Source organism: Fonsecaea pedrosoi (assembly GCF_000835455.1).
Source record: "Fonsecaea pedrosoi CBS 271.37 unplaced genomic scaffold supercont1.6, whole genome shotgun sequence".
Taxonomy (NCBI): domain Eukaryota; kingdom Fungi; phylum Ascomycota; class Eurotiomycetes; order Chaetothyriales; family Herpotrichiellaceae; genus Fonsecaea; species Fonsecaea pedrosoi.
Window position 1 is genome coordinate 16065 of NW_013550610.1, and position 15030 is coordinate 31094.

General features: G+C 52.8%; 5 protein-coding genes across 5 annotated transcripts; 4 read left to right on the top strand and 1 right to left on the bottom strand.

Moving 5' to 3' along the window:
• Nucleotides 1-614: 614 nt before the first annotated feature.
• Z517_08990 (uncharacterized protein) lies at nt 615-1139 on the top strand (the record flags this gene model as incomplete). Its single annotated transcript, XM_013424900.1, has 1 exon — nt 615-1139. One exon carries the CDS (start codon nt 615-617, stop codon nt 1137-1139), a length of 525 nt encoding a protein of 174 aa, XP_013280354.1.
• An 875-nt stretch (nt 1140-2014) lies between these two features.
• On the bottom strand, nt 2015-2951 carry Z517_08991 (uncharacterized protein; the record flags this gene model as incomplete). Its single annotated transcript, XM_013424901.1, has 2 exons — nt 2015-2100; nt 2156-2951. 2 exons carry the CDS (start codon nt 2949-2951, stop codon nt 2015-2017), a joined length of 882 nt encoding a protein of 293 aa, XP_013280355.1.
• Nucleotides 2952-4760: 1809 nt separating this feature from the next.
• Z517_08992 (uncharacterized protein) lies at nt 4761-6691 on the top strand (the record flags this gene model as incomplete). The annotated part of the gene is made up of 2 exons (XM_013424902.1): nt 4761-6490; nt 6544-6691. 2 exons carry the CDS (start codon nt 4761-4763, stop codon nt 6689-6691), a joined length of 1878 nt encoding a protein of 625 aa, XP_013280356.1.
• Nucleotides 6692-7540: 849 nt separating this feature from the next.
• Nucleotides 7541-9936, top strand: Z517_08993 (uncharacterized protein; the record flags this gene model as incomplete). Its single annotated transcript, XM_013424903.1, has 3 exons — nt 7541-7742; nt 7799-7910; nt 7968-9936. The coding sequence occupies 3 exons, from the start codon at nt 7541-7543 to the stop codon at nt 9934-9936; spliced, it is 2283 nt and encodes a 760-aa protein (XP_013280357.1).
• A 1174-nt stretch (nt 9937-11110) lies between these two features.
• Nucleotides 11111-14983, top strand: Z517_08994 (uncharacterized protein; the record flags this gene model as incomplete). Its single annotated transcript, XM_013424904.1, has 2 exons — nt 11111-14816; nt 14877-14983. The coding sequence occupies 2 exons, from the start codon at nt 11111-11113 to the stop codon at nt 14981-14983; spliced, it is 3813 nt and encodes a 1270-aa protein (XP_013280358.1).
• Nucleotides 14984-15030: the final 47 nt, after the last annotated feature.

Sequence of the window (15030 nt, forward strand, 5' to 3'; positions counted from 1 at the left end):
GCATGAAAGTAATGCTAACTACCCAGGGAGTCAATCAATGGAAAGATCGCATAGTCTCCCGTGGAAGGAGCAGCAGCAGGGATTGTACGTCTCCTTCTGGGGAGTGTACGGTAGACACACTTATGCCCCCTAGCATTTTATCTCACAGTGTTTCTTCCGAGCCTCGATTTCTCTTTTACCTTTTGTTGTTTCGGTATGGTGTTTGTCTTCTGTGACACTGAGATTGTGGAGTATGTAAGTCCATAAACCCGGGGAAGCGTGGGAAGGGCAAGTCCAGGAGTGAACCAATCATGCTCTGAGGGCCTCGGATAAACCTCGGATGGTATGTTCCGACCAAAACCCCCAGAGCAGATCATGTATACAGAGTGTGTTTCCCTCCCATCAAGCGTCACTTGTCGCAGGTTCGTTTTCGTGTCAATGCCAATGCCAATCCCAACTTCAGCTTCACCTTGAAATATGCGGTCCGTCACGACGAGCTCCTCACGCCGTAGGAGGTAGTATTGAGAGATACTTTTGGCCTGCTCAACCTCTGTCAGTTCTAGGATCACTTCTCCCTCCTCCCCAACGACCACCGCGAACTCCTTGACTACTTCTCCTCCCCAAAGAAGAGAAAAATGACCACCTACGGCAGCGGCGTGCCCCTCTCCTACGTGACCCCCGACTTCCCAGCCCTATACTGGCCCGTCCACGCCAACCCGGGCGAGCCGCAATACCTGTACTTCCTGTCCGACATCTACCGGTACACGCTGTACTGGACGCTGCTCACCATGGTGGCCGCGCACGGGTGCGTCGCCGCCTGGGCCGTGCTCATGCAGCTCGCCTCGGCGGACCAGCGGCGCAAGTACCTCGCCTCACCCGCCGGACGGGCCCTGAGTCCCAAGAACCGCATACTGCTCGGCGGCGGCGACAGCAAGAACCCCATCGCAGAGACGTTGGGCTGGGTCTGGCTCGTCCCCGTCGTCTACATCGTCATCGGGGCCAGCGAGGCCCTCCTCGCCGGCAGCTTGGTCGGCTTGGTCCTCGGCGCCGTCTACAACGCCGGGTACTTTGGGATGAGTACCTGGACGCCGCTCTTGTGGGGGATCATCAATATGCTGGTGTTGGTGGTCAGCAGCTTTAGGATTCAGGGTGGATTGTGATCCCACGACCTACAAAAAAAAAGGAAAAAGGAAGGAAACGATGGAAACGCTGTTTTCGTTTCATTGGGTTCCGTCTACAGTGTTGCATGACATCCCCCAGAACATCTACCGATACATCTCGGATACTCGACTTGAAAAGAGGTGGATGTCACCCCTCCAATACCAAGTACCTGCTAGCATGTGCTTGCCTGAGTCCATGTACCTCAGGAGGGGAGAGTGATCACAAATAGGACGTGCACACGCAGTCCGTCGAGGCTCTAAGCGCAGAAAGCAAGATTAATCCGCAGGACAACAGCATGGGCTGATACAGAAACACGTGTGCCAGATTTAGGCGGACCGGACACAATGATATGGCGAGCACAGTCGGATCTGGAACCCGAACCGGCATCGAGAATAGCGCTTCCCAATGGCGTTTGTCAGGACAGCAGCGCATGATGGCTGACTGCAATACAATGCCTCGAGAACAGATCAGAGAGACATTTGTGAGGTTCACGAATGCTCGCGTAGTCAATCAAAATCACCTACGCAAGATGGACAGTCTCTGACAAGATCCCAGAGACCAACTGACTGGATCAGGCCATCCCCGCTTGGGCTGGGTTGGGTGTGACTCCAGACCTTGCAGCCGTTCTCTCACCCACCACTCTGGATAAATCGAAACGTCAGAGACTGTCATGATGCAGATAGGAAAGATACTTGTCTCATTATAGATCTACGCCCGGCTCCGATCTGTACATCGCCGATGCATGTCGTGGTTGAATCTGCAATTGGCCGTCCCGTCAGCGTTTGCCTCATAAAAATCCATGAACGCTCAAAGCAAACAAGCAAGATAGGTACTGATGGGAAACACAGGTTCAAAATGCCTCCCAGCGTCGTCTTCAGTCTTCTTGACCACCCTGCTGGTAGATATGTCGCGTTCTTGCAGGATCTTTGCGCATCTCGTGACCGCTGCCGGTGAAGCCAACTAGCCAACAGTCAGTAGGATTCTTGGTCTTTAGTGCAACAAAACAAAAACCTACCCCTAGCGTTAACACTTTCGCCCGTGCGGAACATGCTCTCCTTCTTGGTTGTTTTTCCAGCCTTGCTCTTGGCCGCAAAATCTTGCCATTTCGATTTGCCCGCCTCGAGTTCCTTGTTGGCCTTGACTTTGCGAGGAATCTTCGCTGGTCGGATGGGCCCATCGCTGACTTTGCTTGGTTCACGGCGGGCTTGCTGCGCTAGAGCAGGGTCGACGCTGGCTGCGGCCGAGATAACATTCGGATTCGAGGGCGGAGGCACTGGTGTGGATGATCCTGACATTCCATCAGCCTTGCGCTTCCTGGCTTCATTGGTCAGCGGCTTGATGTCCTTGGCTTTGAGTGTTTCTGTATTGCCGTAGTTCTTGAATGTTACGATGTAGACCGGGTCACTAGAGGAACCTGTGATGGAGGTGATGCGCGCTGGATAGAATCCTCCATCCCCGGACTTCCATCTGGCCGAGACCGTGTCGTTGACAGAAAAGGCTGTGGGATTGCTCGTGTCTTCCGTCTCGACCTCAGGCTTCCGATAACCGGCCTGGTACGCAGGATGGTTCTCTTTGGACCATTTTTCCTTCCCTGGCGGGGTGGCAGTTTGCGCAGGCGGAGCGGGTGCTGATGGAGGCTTTAGCTCTGCAATGGCTGATTCGGTGAGGGATATGACTTCTTCAAGTTCTTGTTTGAGACTCTGCAACTCGCTGTTGTCCGGGTCATTCTGCAAACTCAGCTGGACTGTCTCCAGTTGCAGTTTATATTCCTTTACTTCGCCTTCAAGGACCGCGACTTCGGCAGCGTTCATGACTGCAGTTTTGTGGACGGCGGAGTTCGAACGATGGCAAGAGAGAGATGCGAGATCTTTGTGGATCCGATTTACAGGTACACCAAAGAAAGACAATCGATATGAGAGAATGGTTGCAAATGGTTTCCCTACGAAGCCTTGCCTGTACCGGGTACTTTGGATAACGTGCCAGAGATGAGGGCAGTTGGCTTGCGGCTCGCCAAGGCTTTTCGCCTCCGCAGCCGGAAATACTGAACCTACCAATACCTAACATTCGGTGGTGCTTCTCGAACCTCTTTCTTAGCTGTGGCTCCATCACCTTCCGATCCTCAAGAATTTTGCCCTCTTTTTTTAGTCACTCTGCCGCGGCTCTTCTACTTTGTGATCGTCAAACTTGTCGAGAACCCGAAAAACGTCAAGTCGACAAGTCACCCCACGCAAGAGCTTGCCTGCCCTACCACAGCCTCAAGTAACACCATGCGGACATTACGGATAGACAGGGATGTATGACGTCGGTTTGAAGAAAGACAGCTGGTGATAGGAGTGAGAACTTAAAAAAAACAGGCACAGCAAAGTGTGACTCTGCTGCGTACAGCCAAAACGTACCACGCCGGACCCATTGAGCTCGTATCAGGACAAAAGTAAATTTGCGCTCGGAACCCTGGCGACAATTGGTGGAAAGGCAGGATGACGGGCTGGGAGGCTGTTTATGGTAGAGTGGCCGTAGACAGCAAGCACCGCTGATTCGCCGACAGGGTTGAATCGGTATTGAGATGGACCGCCGTGGATGGGCATGGATCGGTCGCGACTCACTGCCGCTTAGAAATCAACTTGGAGGGCCACTCATACGCAGTCTGCTTTGCCTACTCCTGCTGGCATCTCCCGACCAGTATTCGCCACATCTTACCTTGGCTCGCTGAACGAGTGGTTTTACTCCATCCACGACCAAGAGATTGTAAAGAAGATGGTATGGACCGCAGGGCGATTGTGAAGAGGCAAAGAGGCAATAATCCAAGAGGGGAATATGTACCCGGAAACCGCAGTGAATGGCGGCACTTGATACACCTGTACTTTGTAGGCGGTACCTACTACCTAGGTGATCCCTAGGCAAGGTCCAGGCATGCAGGACCCCTCCCCCCGGACAGGACAGGGCTCTAGTTAGGCAGTCTACTCCGTCCAGAGGGAGTTAGCAGAAATCATTTAGAATCACCTAGCGGTTTGGGGGCTTCCGGGTAAAGAGCATCACTAACGGGGCATTGAAGTCGGTACCCCCATAGGCGGTGCTCACTATCGAACTGACACTTCAGGGTCTGCGCCCTTAACTCGTACCATCCACACAAACTCCTCTCTTCTACCACCCTCCGCTCCGATTGATCTCATCGCAACTCTCAATTCCCTTTCTTTTCCACCTCCCTTCCATCTCATTTGTCCGTTTCCAGGTCCTCAGAGCCTTCTCATACCAATATCCGCCGCTGCCATCATTGAGGGTTTTCTGACGAGTTAGAATCACCCATACTTTTCTTTGGGAGCCGCTCGCCCTTGTGCGGTGATCGCCCCGCCTATTATTCGTGCCCCCCAAACTTGACCCTCCCTTCATCCCACTCTGCTTTCATCCCTTCGTTCACTCTACTCCTTCCTCCACGCCTTTCGTATCCAACCTGCGACCTCGAAGCCGCCTCTTGATACTGCCTATCGACGCAGTAGAGGGGGGCACTGTCTCGTGCATTCTGCAATTGAACTTTCTCCCCTTCTTTTCCGACGACCTTGATCTGGTGTTCGCGGACCGTGACAAGTCGTGCTCTCAAGCAACCATCGATTTCCACCAAATTCATGTCGCGACAGTCTATAGAAGGTCTTTACCTATCTTCGGAACAACGAGAGATTCTCCTGGCGGCACTGAAGACCGATTCTTCATCAAATCAATCGACGTCGAATACTCAAAAGAACACTCCACAGAATTTCAACTTCACTCCAAACATGTCCAGTGCTCCCGGCTCCGGAAACCTCGAGTTCAGTGATGACAGCCCATTTCTGGACTTCGATCCTGACGCCGACTTTGGCGATGAATCATTTGACTTTGATGAGAATAGTCGCATGATCGGCGAGATACCCGGAGAGCCGGCGTCCACCGACCTCCACGATAAGCGCAAGAGCGTCGACGGAAAAGACGACGACGATGAAGGCGGCGGTAAGAGAAGAGAAGGCGAAGACAAGACTGCCAAAAAGCCCGGAAGGAAGCCATTGACTTCGGAGCCTACCTCAAAACGCAAGGCCCAGAACCGGGCCGCGCAACGAGCCTTCAGAGAGCGCAAGGAAAAGCATCTCAAGGACCTAGAAACCAAAGTCGAGGATCTAGAAAAAGCCTCGGAGTCGGCCAACCATGAAAACGGCCTTCTTCGCGCCCAGGTGGAGCGCTTGCAAGTCGAGTTGAAAGAATACCGCAAGCGACTCTCTTGGATCAGCAGTAATGGTTTGAATAGATCACAACCGGTTACAACTAGCCAAAATCGCAGCACCAGTGGCAACGACTTCCAATTTGAATTTCCCAAATTCGGTGACCTTCCTCCGATGCCTGCGACAAGGTTGTTTGGCAATTCCAACTCGCAGAGGCAACAAGCTTCCAGCAATGGCAGGTCTCCCTCGGTTCCAACCCCAAGTGCCACGCCTGGCGCTCAAAATCCTGCCAGTCGTCGTTCCACGTCAGCTTCGCAGAACCAAGCGACAAGATACGGGTCCATGAGCCAGTCGCCCATTGGCAACACCTTTACCGCCTCTCCCCAGCCTCAGAGCCAACGGCAGGAGCAGAATGGAAGTGTTGACAGCTTGTCTGGATTGTTTAGTCCATCCATCCTGGAAGCCAGTCGCCACGCTAGCCTGGGAGGTTACTTCCCCAAATCCGCTGTCTCTGCTTTCAACGGCGCGAGTCAGAGCAATCGCGGCAGTCTTGACAATGGAGTCTTGAGTAACTTGCCCGGGCAGTATTCAAACTCCAGTACTTCCAACTCCGACTCCCCCAGTTCATGTACCGAATCGCAGAATGCTATATCATCAATTGGCACTTCTCCGGAGCCAAGCTTGAACTCTCCTGCAAACAAGCTTACTGAGTACAATCTCAACCCTATCAGCGAAGAACATCAAGTTCCTTTTGGTGGTAAGGACTATCTCCGCGATCAACTCCAGCTGGCCTGTGGCTGTGCAGAGGATCCGATACCGCCAATCTTGAAAATGTCTAACGAGAATCCGTTAGGCTACGTTAATGACCCCGGCTTCGATGTCAACGGTATCAACTGGCTCGCTCAACAGAACAACAATACCTTTGACCCTATATTATTCGGCGATTATCGCGAGACGCAGGACAATATCCTGTCGCAAGACTTTGGGGCATTCTTCAATGATGCCTATCCGCTCCCGGATCTAGGCAGCCCTCTTCATAACTATAACGACGTGGCGCCAGACCCGGCATCAAAGGTGGACCTCCTAAAACAAGTTGAAGAAGCCAAGAATGGCAACGAGGAAGTTGTTCCCGATAATGAGAAACCTATGACCTGCAACAAGATTTGGTTCGTGACCCTCCCACCTAGAATTAAGCCACAGGTGCTAACTTCCATCACAGGGATCGACTGCAGTCCATGGAGAAATTCCGAAACGGCGAAATTGATATTGATAACCTGTGTAGTGAGCTTCGATCAAAGGCCAAGTGCTCCGAAGGTGGCGCCGTTGTCTACAAGAAGGATGTCGACGAGATTTTGGGCGCTGTCTAGACACAAAGTCAAGACCCTTGACTGAGACGTTCGAGATGTGCTCAGGGACGATTGGTCGGCCTTTATTACGGATGGGCTTCACGAGGAGGGTATATTTTATCATCAAAAAATGGACGACTCTGGGGTATACCTGGCTTGCATGTGTTGTTTGAAGCTATCTAGGAGATGATGCGATCTGGAGTTGAGGTTGTTGAGGCAAAGGTTTGACGCATTTACATGTAACAACGTCTGCCCGTCAACTTTTTGTGATGTTGGCGGGGAACCTTCATTCATAAGGCCTTCCGCACCAGCCATGCGGAAGATGTAGCAGCAGAAAAGAACAACAAATTGTCACCTAGCTCTGATACAAAGGCTGGTGTCCTTGGCTTCTTGAAATGCTTCGTAGCCTGGTAGCGTTGAGTCTGATACAGAAAGTAAAGGGGGGAGAGCGCCAAGAGACTAGGCCAAGACAGGAAAGAGCAGCTCTTGCCGCTTGTATTTTGCTTTCCTGGGGTTTCGTCCATGAATTTGTCCCGACGACCTGAAGTGTCTGAACAGTCGAGTCTTTGTATCTTCTTCATCGCCTTTCGACCATTGTTCTTCTCATCTTCTCCCTCAGCGTCTCTGAGTTGAACGCGCCTGATCTCGTCAAACCTCTTAGAGACAAATTTCTAATACTAATTCTGACCCCCGTTCCCCAAACCTCTCAACTCGCCGCACGCTTCACTCGCCTGCGGCCTTACGTGGAAATCACAACTGTGTCGCGCAGCCTCTAGCTCGCCATTCACTCATGGCTTCAGTAAGTCCTCCCCATTTCTCCGATCAAACGAAGAACTTCACGTCCTTCTTTCCCTCTCTTCTTGCGCGACCATGGCATCCCGAACCATGGCCCCCATAGCACTTCCACTGATTCACCTCCGTCAACAGCCACGTCCTCAGTTCCCGAATCCAGGATACCTGCCGAACGGTACCACCACAGGGCCGACTCCTGGGGCTCAGGCGCTATTGCCAAACAACGGCCGCATCATTCAGTCCGGGCCCATTCGAGTTCTTTGTATTGCAGATGTCAGAGGTCAGTTTGCGGTGTTTCATCCAGCCTTAAAACAGGTCTGACTCCAGGAACTCTAGGAAATCTTAGATCTCTGAATGAACTGGCAAAGACCGCAAAGGCCGATTACATTTTACACACCGGCGACTTCGGATTCTATGACAACACCTCGCTGGAGAGAATAGCCGAGAAGTAGGATTTACTCCAAGCCCTGGGATTTGGTACACGATGGCTTACACCAAAATTTAGGACACTGAAACATGTCGCGCAATATTCTCCCCTCCTTAGCGAACATGTGAAGCGCCAAATCGCCCAGCCTCAACCGCAGCGGCCGATCAAGCAAATGTTCACACCCGACCAACTACCCCTTTCAGAATTACCACTTCTACTCAACAAGCAAATCACCCTGGACGTACCAGTCTATACGGTATGGGGAGCTTGTGAAGATGTGAGAGTGCTGGAACGTTTTCGGTCAGGCGAGTACAAGGTGGACAACCTGCACATTATCGACGAAGTTAATTCAAGATTACTTGATATTGGCGGAGTAAAATTGAGACTCCTCGGACTCGGTGGCGCAGTCGTTATTCACAAGCTATTTGACAATGGAGAAGGCAAGACCTACATTGCAGGCGGACAAGGGACCATGTGGACGACGCTGCTTCAAATTGGCGCTCTAATCGACACCGCAAACCGCGTGTACGATCCCTCAGAAACCCGCATCTTTCTGACACACGCGTCCCCTGCCAGAGACGGCATTTTGAACCAACTCTCTGTCACTCTCAAGGCCGATTTTTCCATTTCGGCGGGTCTACATTTCCGATATGGCAGCTCGTACAACGAATTCTCCGTTAACCCATCTCTGGATCATTATCGCGGAAAGTTGGCGGCGTCCAAAGCATCCTTCCAGGACGTGTGGGAAACGGTCAAGATGGACGTGGAGCAGGCGATCGAAAACAATACCAATCACAAAGCCCTCCTCCACAGTGCCTTGGAAATTGTAGAGAAGATGCCCAGCACTGCGAATGGAGGCAATCCTTTCGGCGGACCTGTGGGAGGTGGACCTGGGGCAGGTCAGGTGGACGAAAGTGCCTTCAAGAACATGTGGAACTTCAATCTCGCGGACGCTGCATTCGGGTATCTCGTCTTGGAAATCGAAGGCGGTCGTATTGGGACAGAGATGCGAGCGCAAGGCTTCAACTTTGCTCATCGAGGAAAACCCACGGGGCCTCCAACGGCTCCTCAACAACCGCCGACAGGTCCAGCGTCTGTGGGCTCGGGTTCCATGCCTCCTGTCCCTGCCTCAACCGGTCCGGCTCAGAACCGCACTCCTGCCTTCTCTGCGCCGACACAGCCTTTCCCACAACAACAAAAGCCTCTACAGCAACAAGCGCCACCTCATCAGCAACAGACCAGACCCGGTCAACCCCCCCAACCCACACCAACCCCTACCGCCAAAACAGGAACTCCCCCTGTAGTAGGGTCTCCGGCGCCGCCTGTGTCCCAGGCCAAGCCATTGACCCCCCAACCCTCATCCTCTGGGGTTCCAACAACTACAATCGCAGCCACCAACGGTACGAGTGGAGAGAAGACCGGTGAAGGCGAGGCCGCTAAAGCCAAAGCTGCAACACCTCCTTCCGAGCGCAGACCACCAACTGCCCTTTATGTGTCTCAGGCTGACAGTGAACAACATATCCGAGACTGTTTTGGTGATGAGGACCGCGAAAAGATCAGAGCCATTAGCAGAATGGGTAAATTCCCCAATTGGAAGGTGCAGTTCGAGACTCACGAGATTGCCGAGGCTGCTTTGACCAGAGTGCAAGGCGAAGCGCAAAACCACAAGAACTCTTCCGGCAAGGTACCAAAGTTTACGTGGTTTGAAGAGCGCACGGATCGAGTGCCAGGTCTTCATCAACGCGACAATCACAGCCAAGGCGGTGTTGGGACATGGCAACCCAGTAATCGGGGCGCGGCTGGGTCGGCCAATACTCCCACGCGTGGAGGATATCAGAGTGGAGGGGCAAGTGATAGTGAAGGCGGCCGAGGGCGAGGTGGATTTCGCGGACGTGGGCGCGGCAGGGGAGATGATCGAGGTGGCCGTGGCGGCCGTGGTGGTGGACGAGGCACTTACCAGAAGACTACAGATGGAGCGTCCGACAGCAAGCCCGCAGATTCGAAGCCTAGCGAAGTAAAGCCAGCCGCTACTGCAGGAGAGAGCTGAAAAGGGATTGTGACTTCGCAGAGCGGCCGGTGACATTTTTCTTTCCGGCATGTGAAAGAGATTCTGCATCATGGAGCCCTTTTTACAGCGACAGGGAAAGAACAAATGTGCATTATGGGCTAGGCGCCAAAGGATGTGATGTTGAGGGAACTGCTTGAGCTGGAGTTTGAACCGATCAATTCTTTGAGGGCTGAGGCTCCGGTTGGCACTTGATACCTGGGAAGGATAGGGGGAGCTTCCGGGGATTTTGAGCGCTTCTTTTCCCTTCTAACATATGTATTTTAGCCTTGCTAGAAACCCAAAAAGAGAACAGGAAATTGAGGAGTTGCGGAGTGTGCGAGGAGAGTGAGATCGAAGAGGAGCTGGTGTTTGCACAGATACCCGGTGCCAATCCATTGTGTTTGTTGCGCTCTATTCTTTCTATTGTGTATGGCCGTCTGGGCCACATCCCAAATGTCCTGCAGCTACTCGTACAAAGCACGTTCCTGGTACCTGAGGCTATGCCTGGCAAGCTTTAGAGGATCGTCCCTGATGGTTCAATGGGTTCTAGGCGTCGGGAGTCAATGCCGGCCTTTGGGTGGCTCATGGTCAACAAGGTGCAAAGGGTGAGTAGCACAGGGTGGGAAGCAAGGCAATACAATTCGCTGGCTAGAAAGGACACCGAGGGTGTAAGGAATCCGAGGTAACTACATGTTGCAGATATTCTCGTACCTCGCAGTCCTCATATTACTCGTACTCGGCGAGTCGGGTACATGGTGGAGTGTGAGAGACCAAAAAGTGGTGACGTGGGAGGAGCGGAATTTGGCTCGTCATCGTAGCCTGTGAGAAAAGTGAGTGGGTGTGCAGTCATTCAGTCTCCGTGTCAGAATGCGGATGCCCTTTACCTGCTTCGGCCTCTTGCAAAACAAAACGACTTGTATCTTCTCTACAGATTTCCTAGGTACCTGCACTGGTGCTCTACATCCCTCCGGTCTTTCTGTAAACCTTCTGTCTTCTTTTGGCCTAAACCACACCTGAGGTCCATCTGAGTCGTCCTCGTACCTTTGTCCAAGCTTCCACGCTCGCCCCCTCTACAGGATGACATAGCCTGCGACTCCCAGCCACAATTTCAATCGACAAACACCCTTCGAGTCCTCAATCCTCTCCCTCAATCCTCCCAGAGCAAGCAAAACCGATGCGCCTCTTTTCTCCCTCCCTAGCAGCGCTTGCTGCTGCCTCCACCTCTATCCCGCTTGCACTCTGCTCTGCCCCTACGCCCCTTCACGAAGCCGGTCGATGCGCCATCCGTGGCCACTGTGGAAAACAGGGCTTCTTCGGCTCCGATCTACCCTGTCCGGACAATGGAAAGGCCGAGTCCCCCTCGGACGTGGTGCGTGAAAAGCTGGTCAATCTATGCGGGGCGAAATGGCAAGACACCGACGTCTGTTGCAACGAGGAGCAAGTGGATGCCCTGCAAAAGAACCTGAAACTGGCGGAACGAATCATCGCGTCGTGTCCTGCTTGCAAGGAGAATTTCTTCAATATATTCTGCACATTTACCTGCTCTCCTGATCAATCGTTGTTCGTCAACGTCACCGATATCGGCAAAGCTTCTAATGGCAAGGATGTGGTTACCGAGCTGGATAACATATGGTCAAAAGATTACCAGAGTGGCTTCTATGACAGCTGTAAGGAGGTCAAGAATGGTGCGAGTGGTGGGAAGGCCATGAGTTTTATCGGAGGTGGCGCAACCAACTATACCGAGTTTCTCAAGTTCCTGGGTGACAAGAAGCTGTTGGGAAGCCCGTTCCAGATCAACTTCCCCGAGGAGCCTCGGGCTGGAAACAGCCAGGGTATGGAGGCCTCTGACCCTCGTGTCTATGCTTGCAATGACACCGATACCAAGTATCGCTGCAGCTGCGTCGACTGCCCAGAGGTTTGCCCAACTCTAGAGCCGGTCAGTTCAGTTAATTACTGCCATGTCGGAAAGCTTCCGTGTCTCTCTTTCGCCGTCATCATCATCTACTCGATCGGCCTGCTGCTCCTTGTTGTGGCTATTTCCGGACATGTAGCGTATCAACGACACAAGAAGTGGAAGAGCGAGAGGCTTCAGTTGCTGCAGGATTCCGCCCCAAGCGACGACGAGGATGAGGGCGAGCTGGTCAACAATGCGGGCATTCTTGACCGGCCACAGAGAAACTATTACCTCAATCAGATCTTGGACCAGGCGTTTCATGCACTGGGCGGATTCTGCGCCCGGTACCCGGCTTTGACCATTGGGACAAACATTGTCGTCATTGGACTGCTCAGTCTTGGATGGCTCAGATTCGAAGTCGAGAGGGATCCAGTCCGTTTGTGGGTCAGCCCGAGCTCAGATGCGGCGCAAGAGAAGGCTTTCTTCGACGAGAACTTCGGCCCATTCTACAGGACAGAGCAAGCTTTTCTCGTCAACGATTCGTCCCCAGACAGCACCGTCTTGAGCTACGACACGCTCGACTGGTGGTTCGACGTTGAACAGCGTATTTCACGCATGATGTCCCCTGAGCAGGGGATCAAACTAGACGATGTGTGTTTCAAACCCACGGGCTCTGCCTGTGTGGTCCAATCTGTGAGTGGATGGTTCGGCGCCGGCTTGATGGATGACTGGAAAGCACAAATTGAGCATTGTGCTGCACATCCTGGTGACCAGATGTGCCTCCCAGAATTCATGGACCCTCTTCAGCCGGGACGAGTGCTCGGTGGCTACGCGAACATTGACGATGTCGCCGAAGCAAAGGCACTGATCACAACTTGGGTGGTCAACAATGATCAGCCCGGTACCGAGGCCGAGGCCAGGGCTGAGGAATGGGAGCGAGCTCTCAAGCATGACTTGCTCATTTACCAAGAATCTGCCAAAGCACGCGGCTTGCGCCTCTCCTTCAACACCGAGATCAGTCTCGAGGAGGAGCTCAACAAGTCGACCAACACCGATGCCAAAATTGTCGCCATCAGCTATGTTGTCATGTTCATTTACGCCTCCCTTTCTCTGGGCTCGACAACGCTGTCCCTGAGGTCGCTTCTTAGTAACCCCGCAAATGCGTTTGTTCAATCTAAATTCACTCTGGGTGTTGCCGGCATCCTGATCGTACTCATGTCAGTCTCTGGCTCGGTCGGCCTCTTTTCTGCGGCTGGGGTTAAAGTCACGCTTATCATTGCCGAAGTCATTCCATTCTTGGTTCTCGCTGTTGGAGTGGACAACATCTTCTTGATTGTCCACGAGTTCGAACGTGTCAATGTCAGCCACCCAGACGAAGAGATTGATGTGCGTGTTGCAAAAGCCCTAGGCAGAATGGGACCCAGCATTCTCCTGTCGGCTTCAACCGAGACGATTGCCTTCGCTATGGGGGCATTTGTGGGAATGCCCGCAGTCAAGAACTTCGCGGCATACGCCGCAGGTGCTGTATTCATCAACGCGCTGCTGCAGGTCACCATGTTTGTTTCTGTCTTAGCGCTTAATCAAAGAAGAGTCGAGAGTCTCCGGTCAGACTGTTTTCCTTGTGTCACAGTTCGGGGAGCCAATTCAACGGGCATGCCTGGTGGCCATTTCTTCGGCAGTGACGAGGAAGGCTGGCTGCAACGGTTCATCCGCAAAGTCTATGCACCAGGTCTGTTGGACAAAAAGGTCAAGACGTTGGTTGTTACCTTTTTTGTAACCCTCTTCGCCGCCGGGGTTGCACTCATACCGAGAGTGCAACTTGGACTCGATCAGCGCATCGCACTACCTGAGGATTCCTACATGATTCAGTATTTCAACGACCTGTATGACTATTTTGGATCTGGACCACCGGTATATTTTGTCACCCGACACCTCAACGTGACGGCGAGGGTGCACCAGCAGGAACTCTGCGGCAGGTTCACCACTTGCGACGAGTATTCGCTAGCGTATATTCTAGAGCAAGAGTCGAAGCGTCCGAATGTCAGCTATATCAACTCCGCCACCGCCAGCTGGATCGATGACTTTTTCTACTGGCTCAACCCAATTTCGGATTGTTGCAAGGATGAAAACGGCGAGACCTGCTTCGGCGAAGATGACTGGAATGTCACACTCTCTGGCATGCCTGAAGGGGACGAGTTTGTCTATTATGCTAAGAAGTGGGTTCACGCTCCGACCGATGAGGAATGTCCAAACGGAGGACAGGCCGCTTACTCGAACGCCGTGGTCATCGACAAGGATCATGTCGATATCCCGGCAAGTCATTTCCGCACATTCCACACACCTCTGCAAGGTCAAGCCGACTTTATCAATTCCTATGCCGCAGCCAGGCGGATAGCAGATGATATTTCCGCACGCCACAATATCGACGTGTTCCCTTACAGCAAACACTATATCTTCTTCGATCAGTACAGCAGCATTGTTCGCCTGACTGCGACACTTCTCTGTGTGGCTGTTGCGATCATTTTTGTCATTTCTTCATTGTTGCTGGGCTCGCTACTGACGGGAATCATTGTGGCGGGGACAGTCGTCATGATCGTGGTGGATATCATTGGTGTCATGGCGGTGGCTGGCGTCTCCCTCAACGCCGTGTCACTGGTGAACCTGGTTATTTCCGTGGGCATTGGTGTCGAATTTTGTGCACACATTGCCCGGGCGTTCATGTTCCCCAGCAAGTCGATCATGGAGCGAGCAAGGCACAAGTTCCGAGCCAGGGACATTCGGGCGTGGACGGCGTTGGTCAACGTGGGTGGGAGCGTCTTCAGCGGCATTACCATCACAAAGTTTGTGGGCGTGGTTGTGTTGGCATTCACCAGGAGCAAGATCTTTGAAGTGTATTACTTTCGCATTTGGCTGGCGCTTGTGATTCTCGCGAGCAGCCACGCGCTGGTGTTTTTGCCCGTGGCGTTGAGTTTCTTTGGCGGTGACGGTAAGTCTCTCCCGCAATGTGTTTGAACAAGAGGATTCAGCAGCTGACAGCTATCGACAGGCTACATTGATCCCGAGAGCGAAGGAGGGCTAGAAGAGGACCTCGCCAGTCGAAGATACCGGAGTCTGCTCCCGGATGACGATTACTACGATTCAGAGGATGAGTGACCAGGGGTCAAATAGATGATACCCTCTCTCCCTAACTCCCTCGGCCT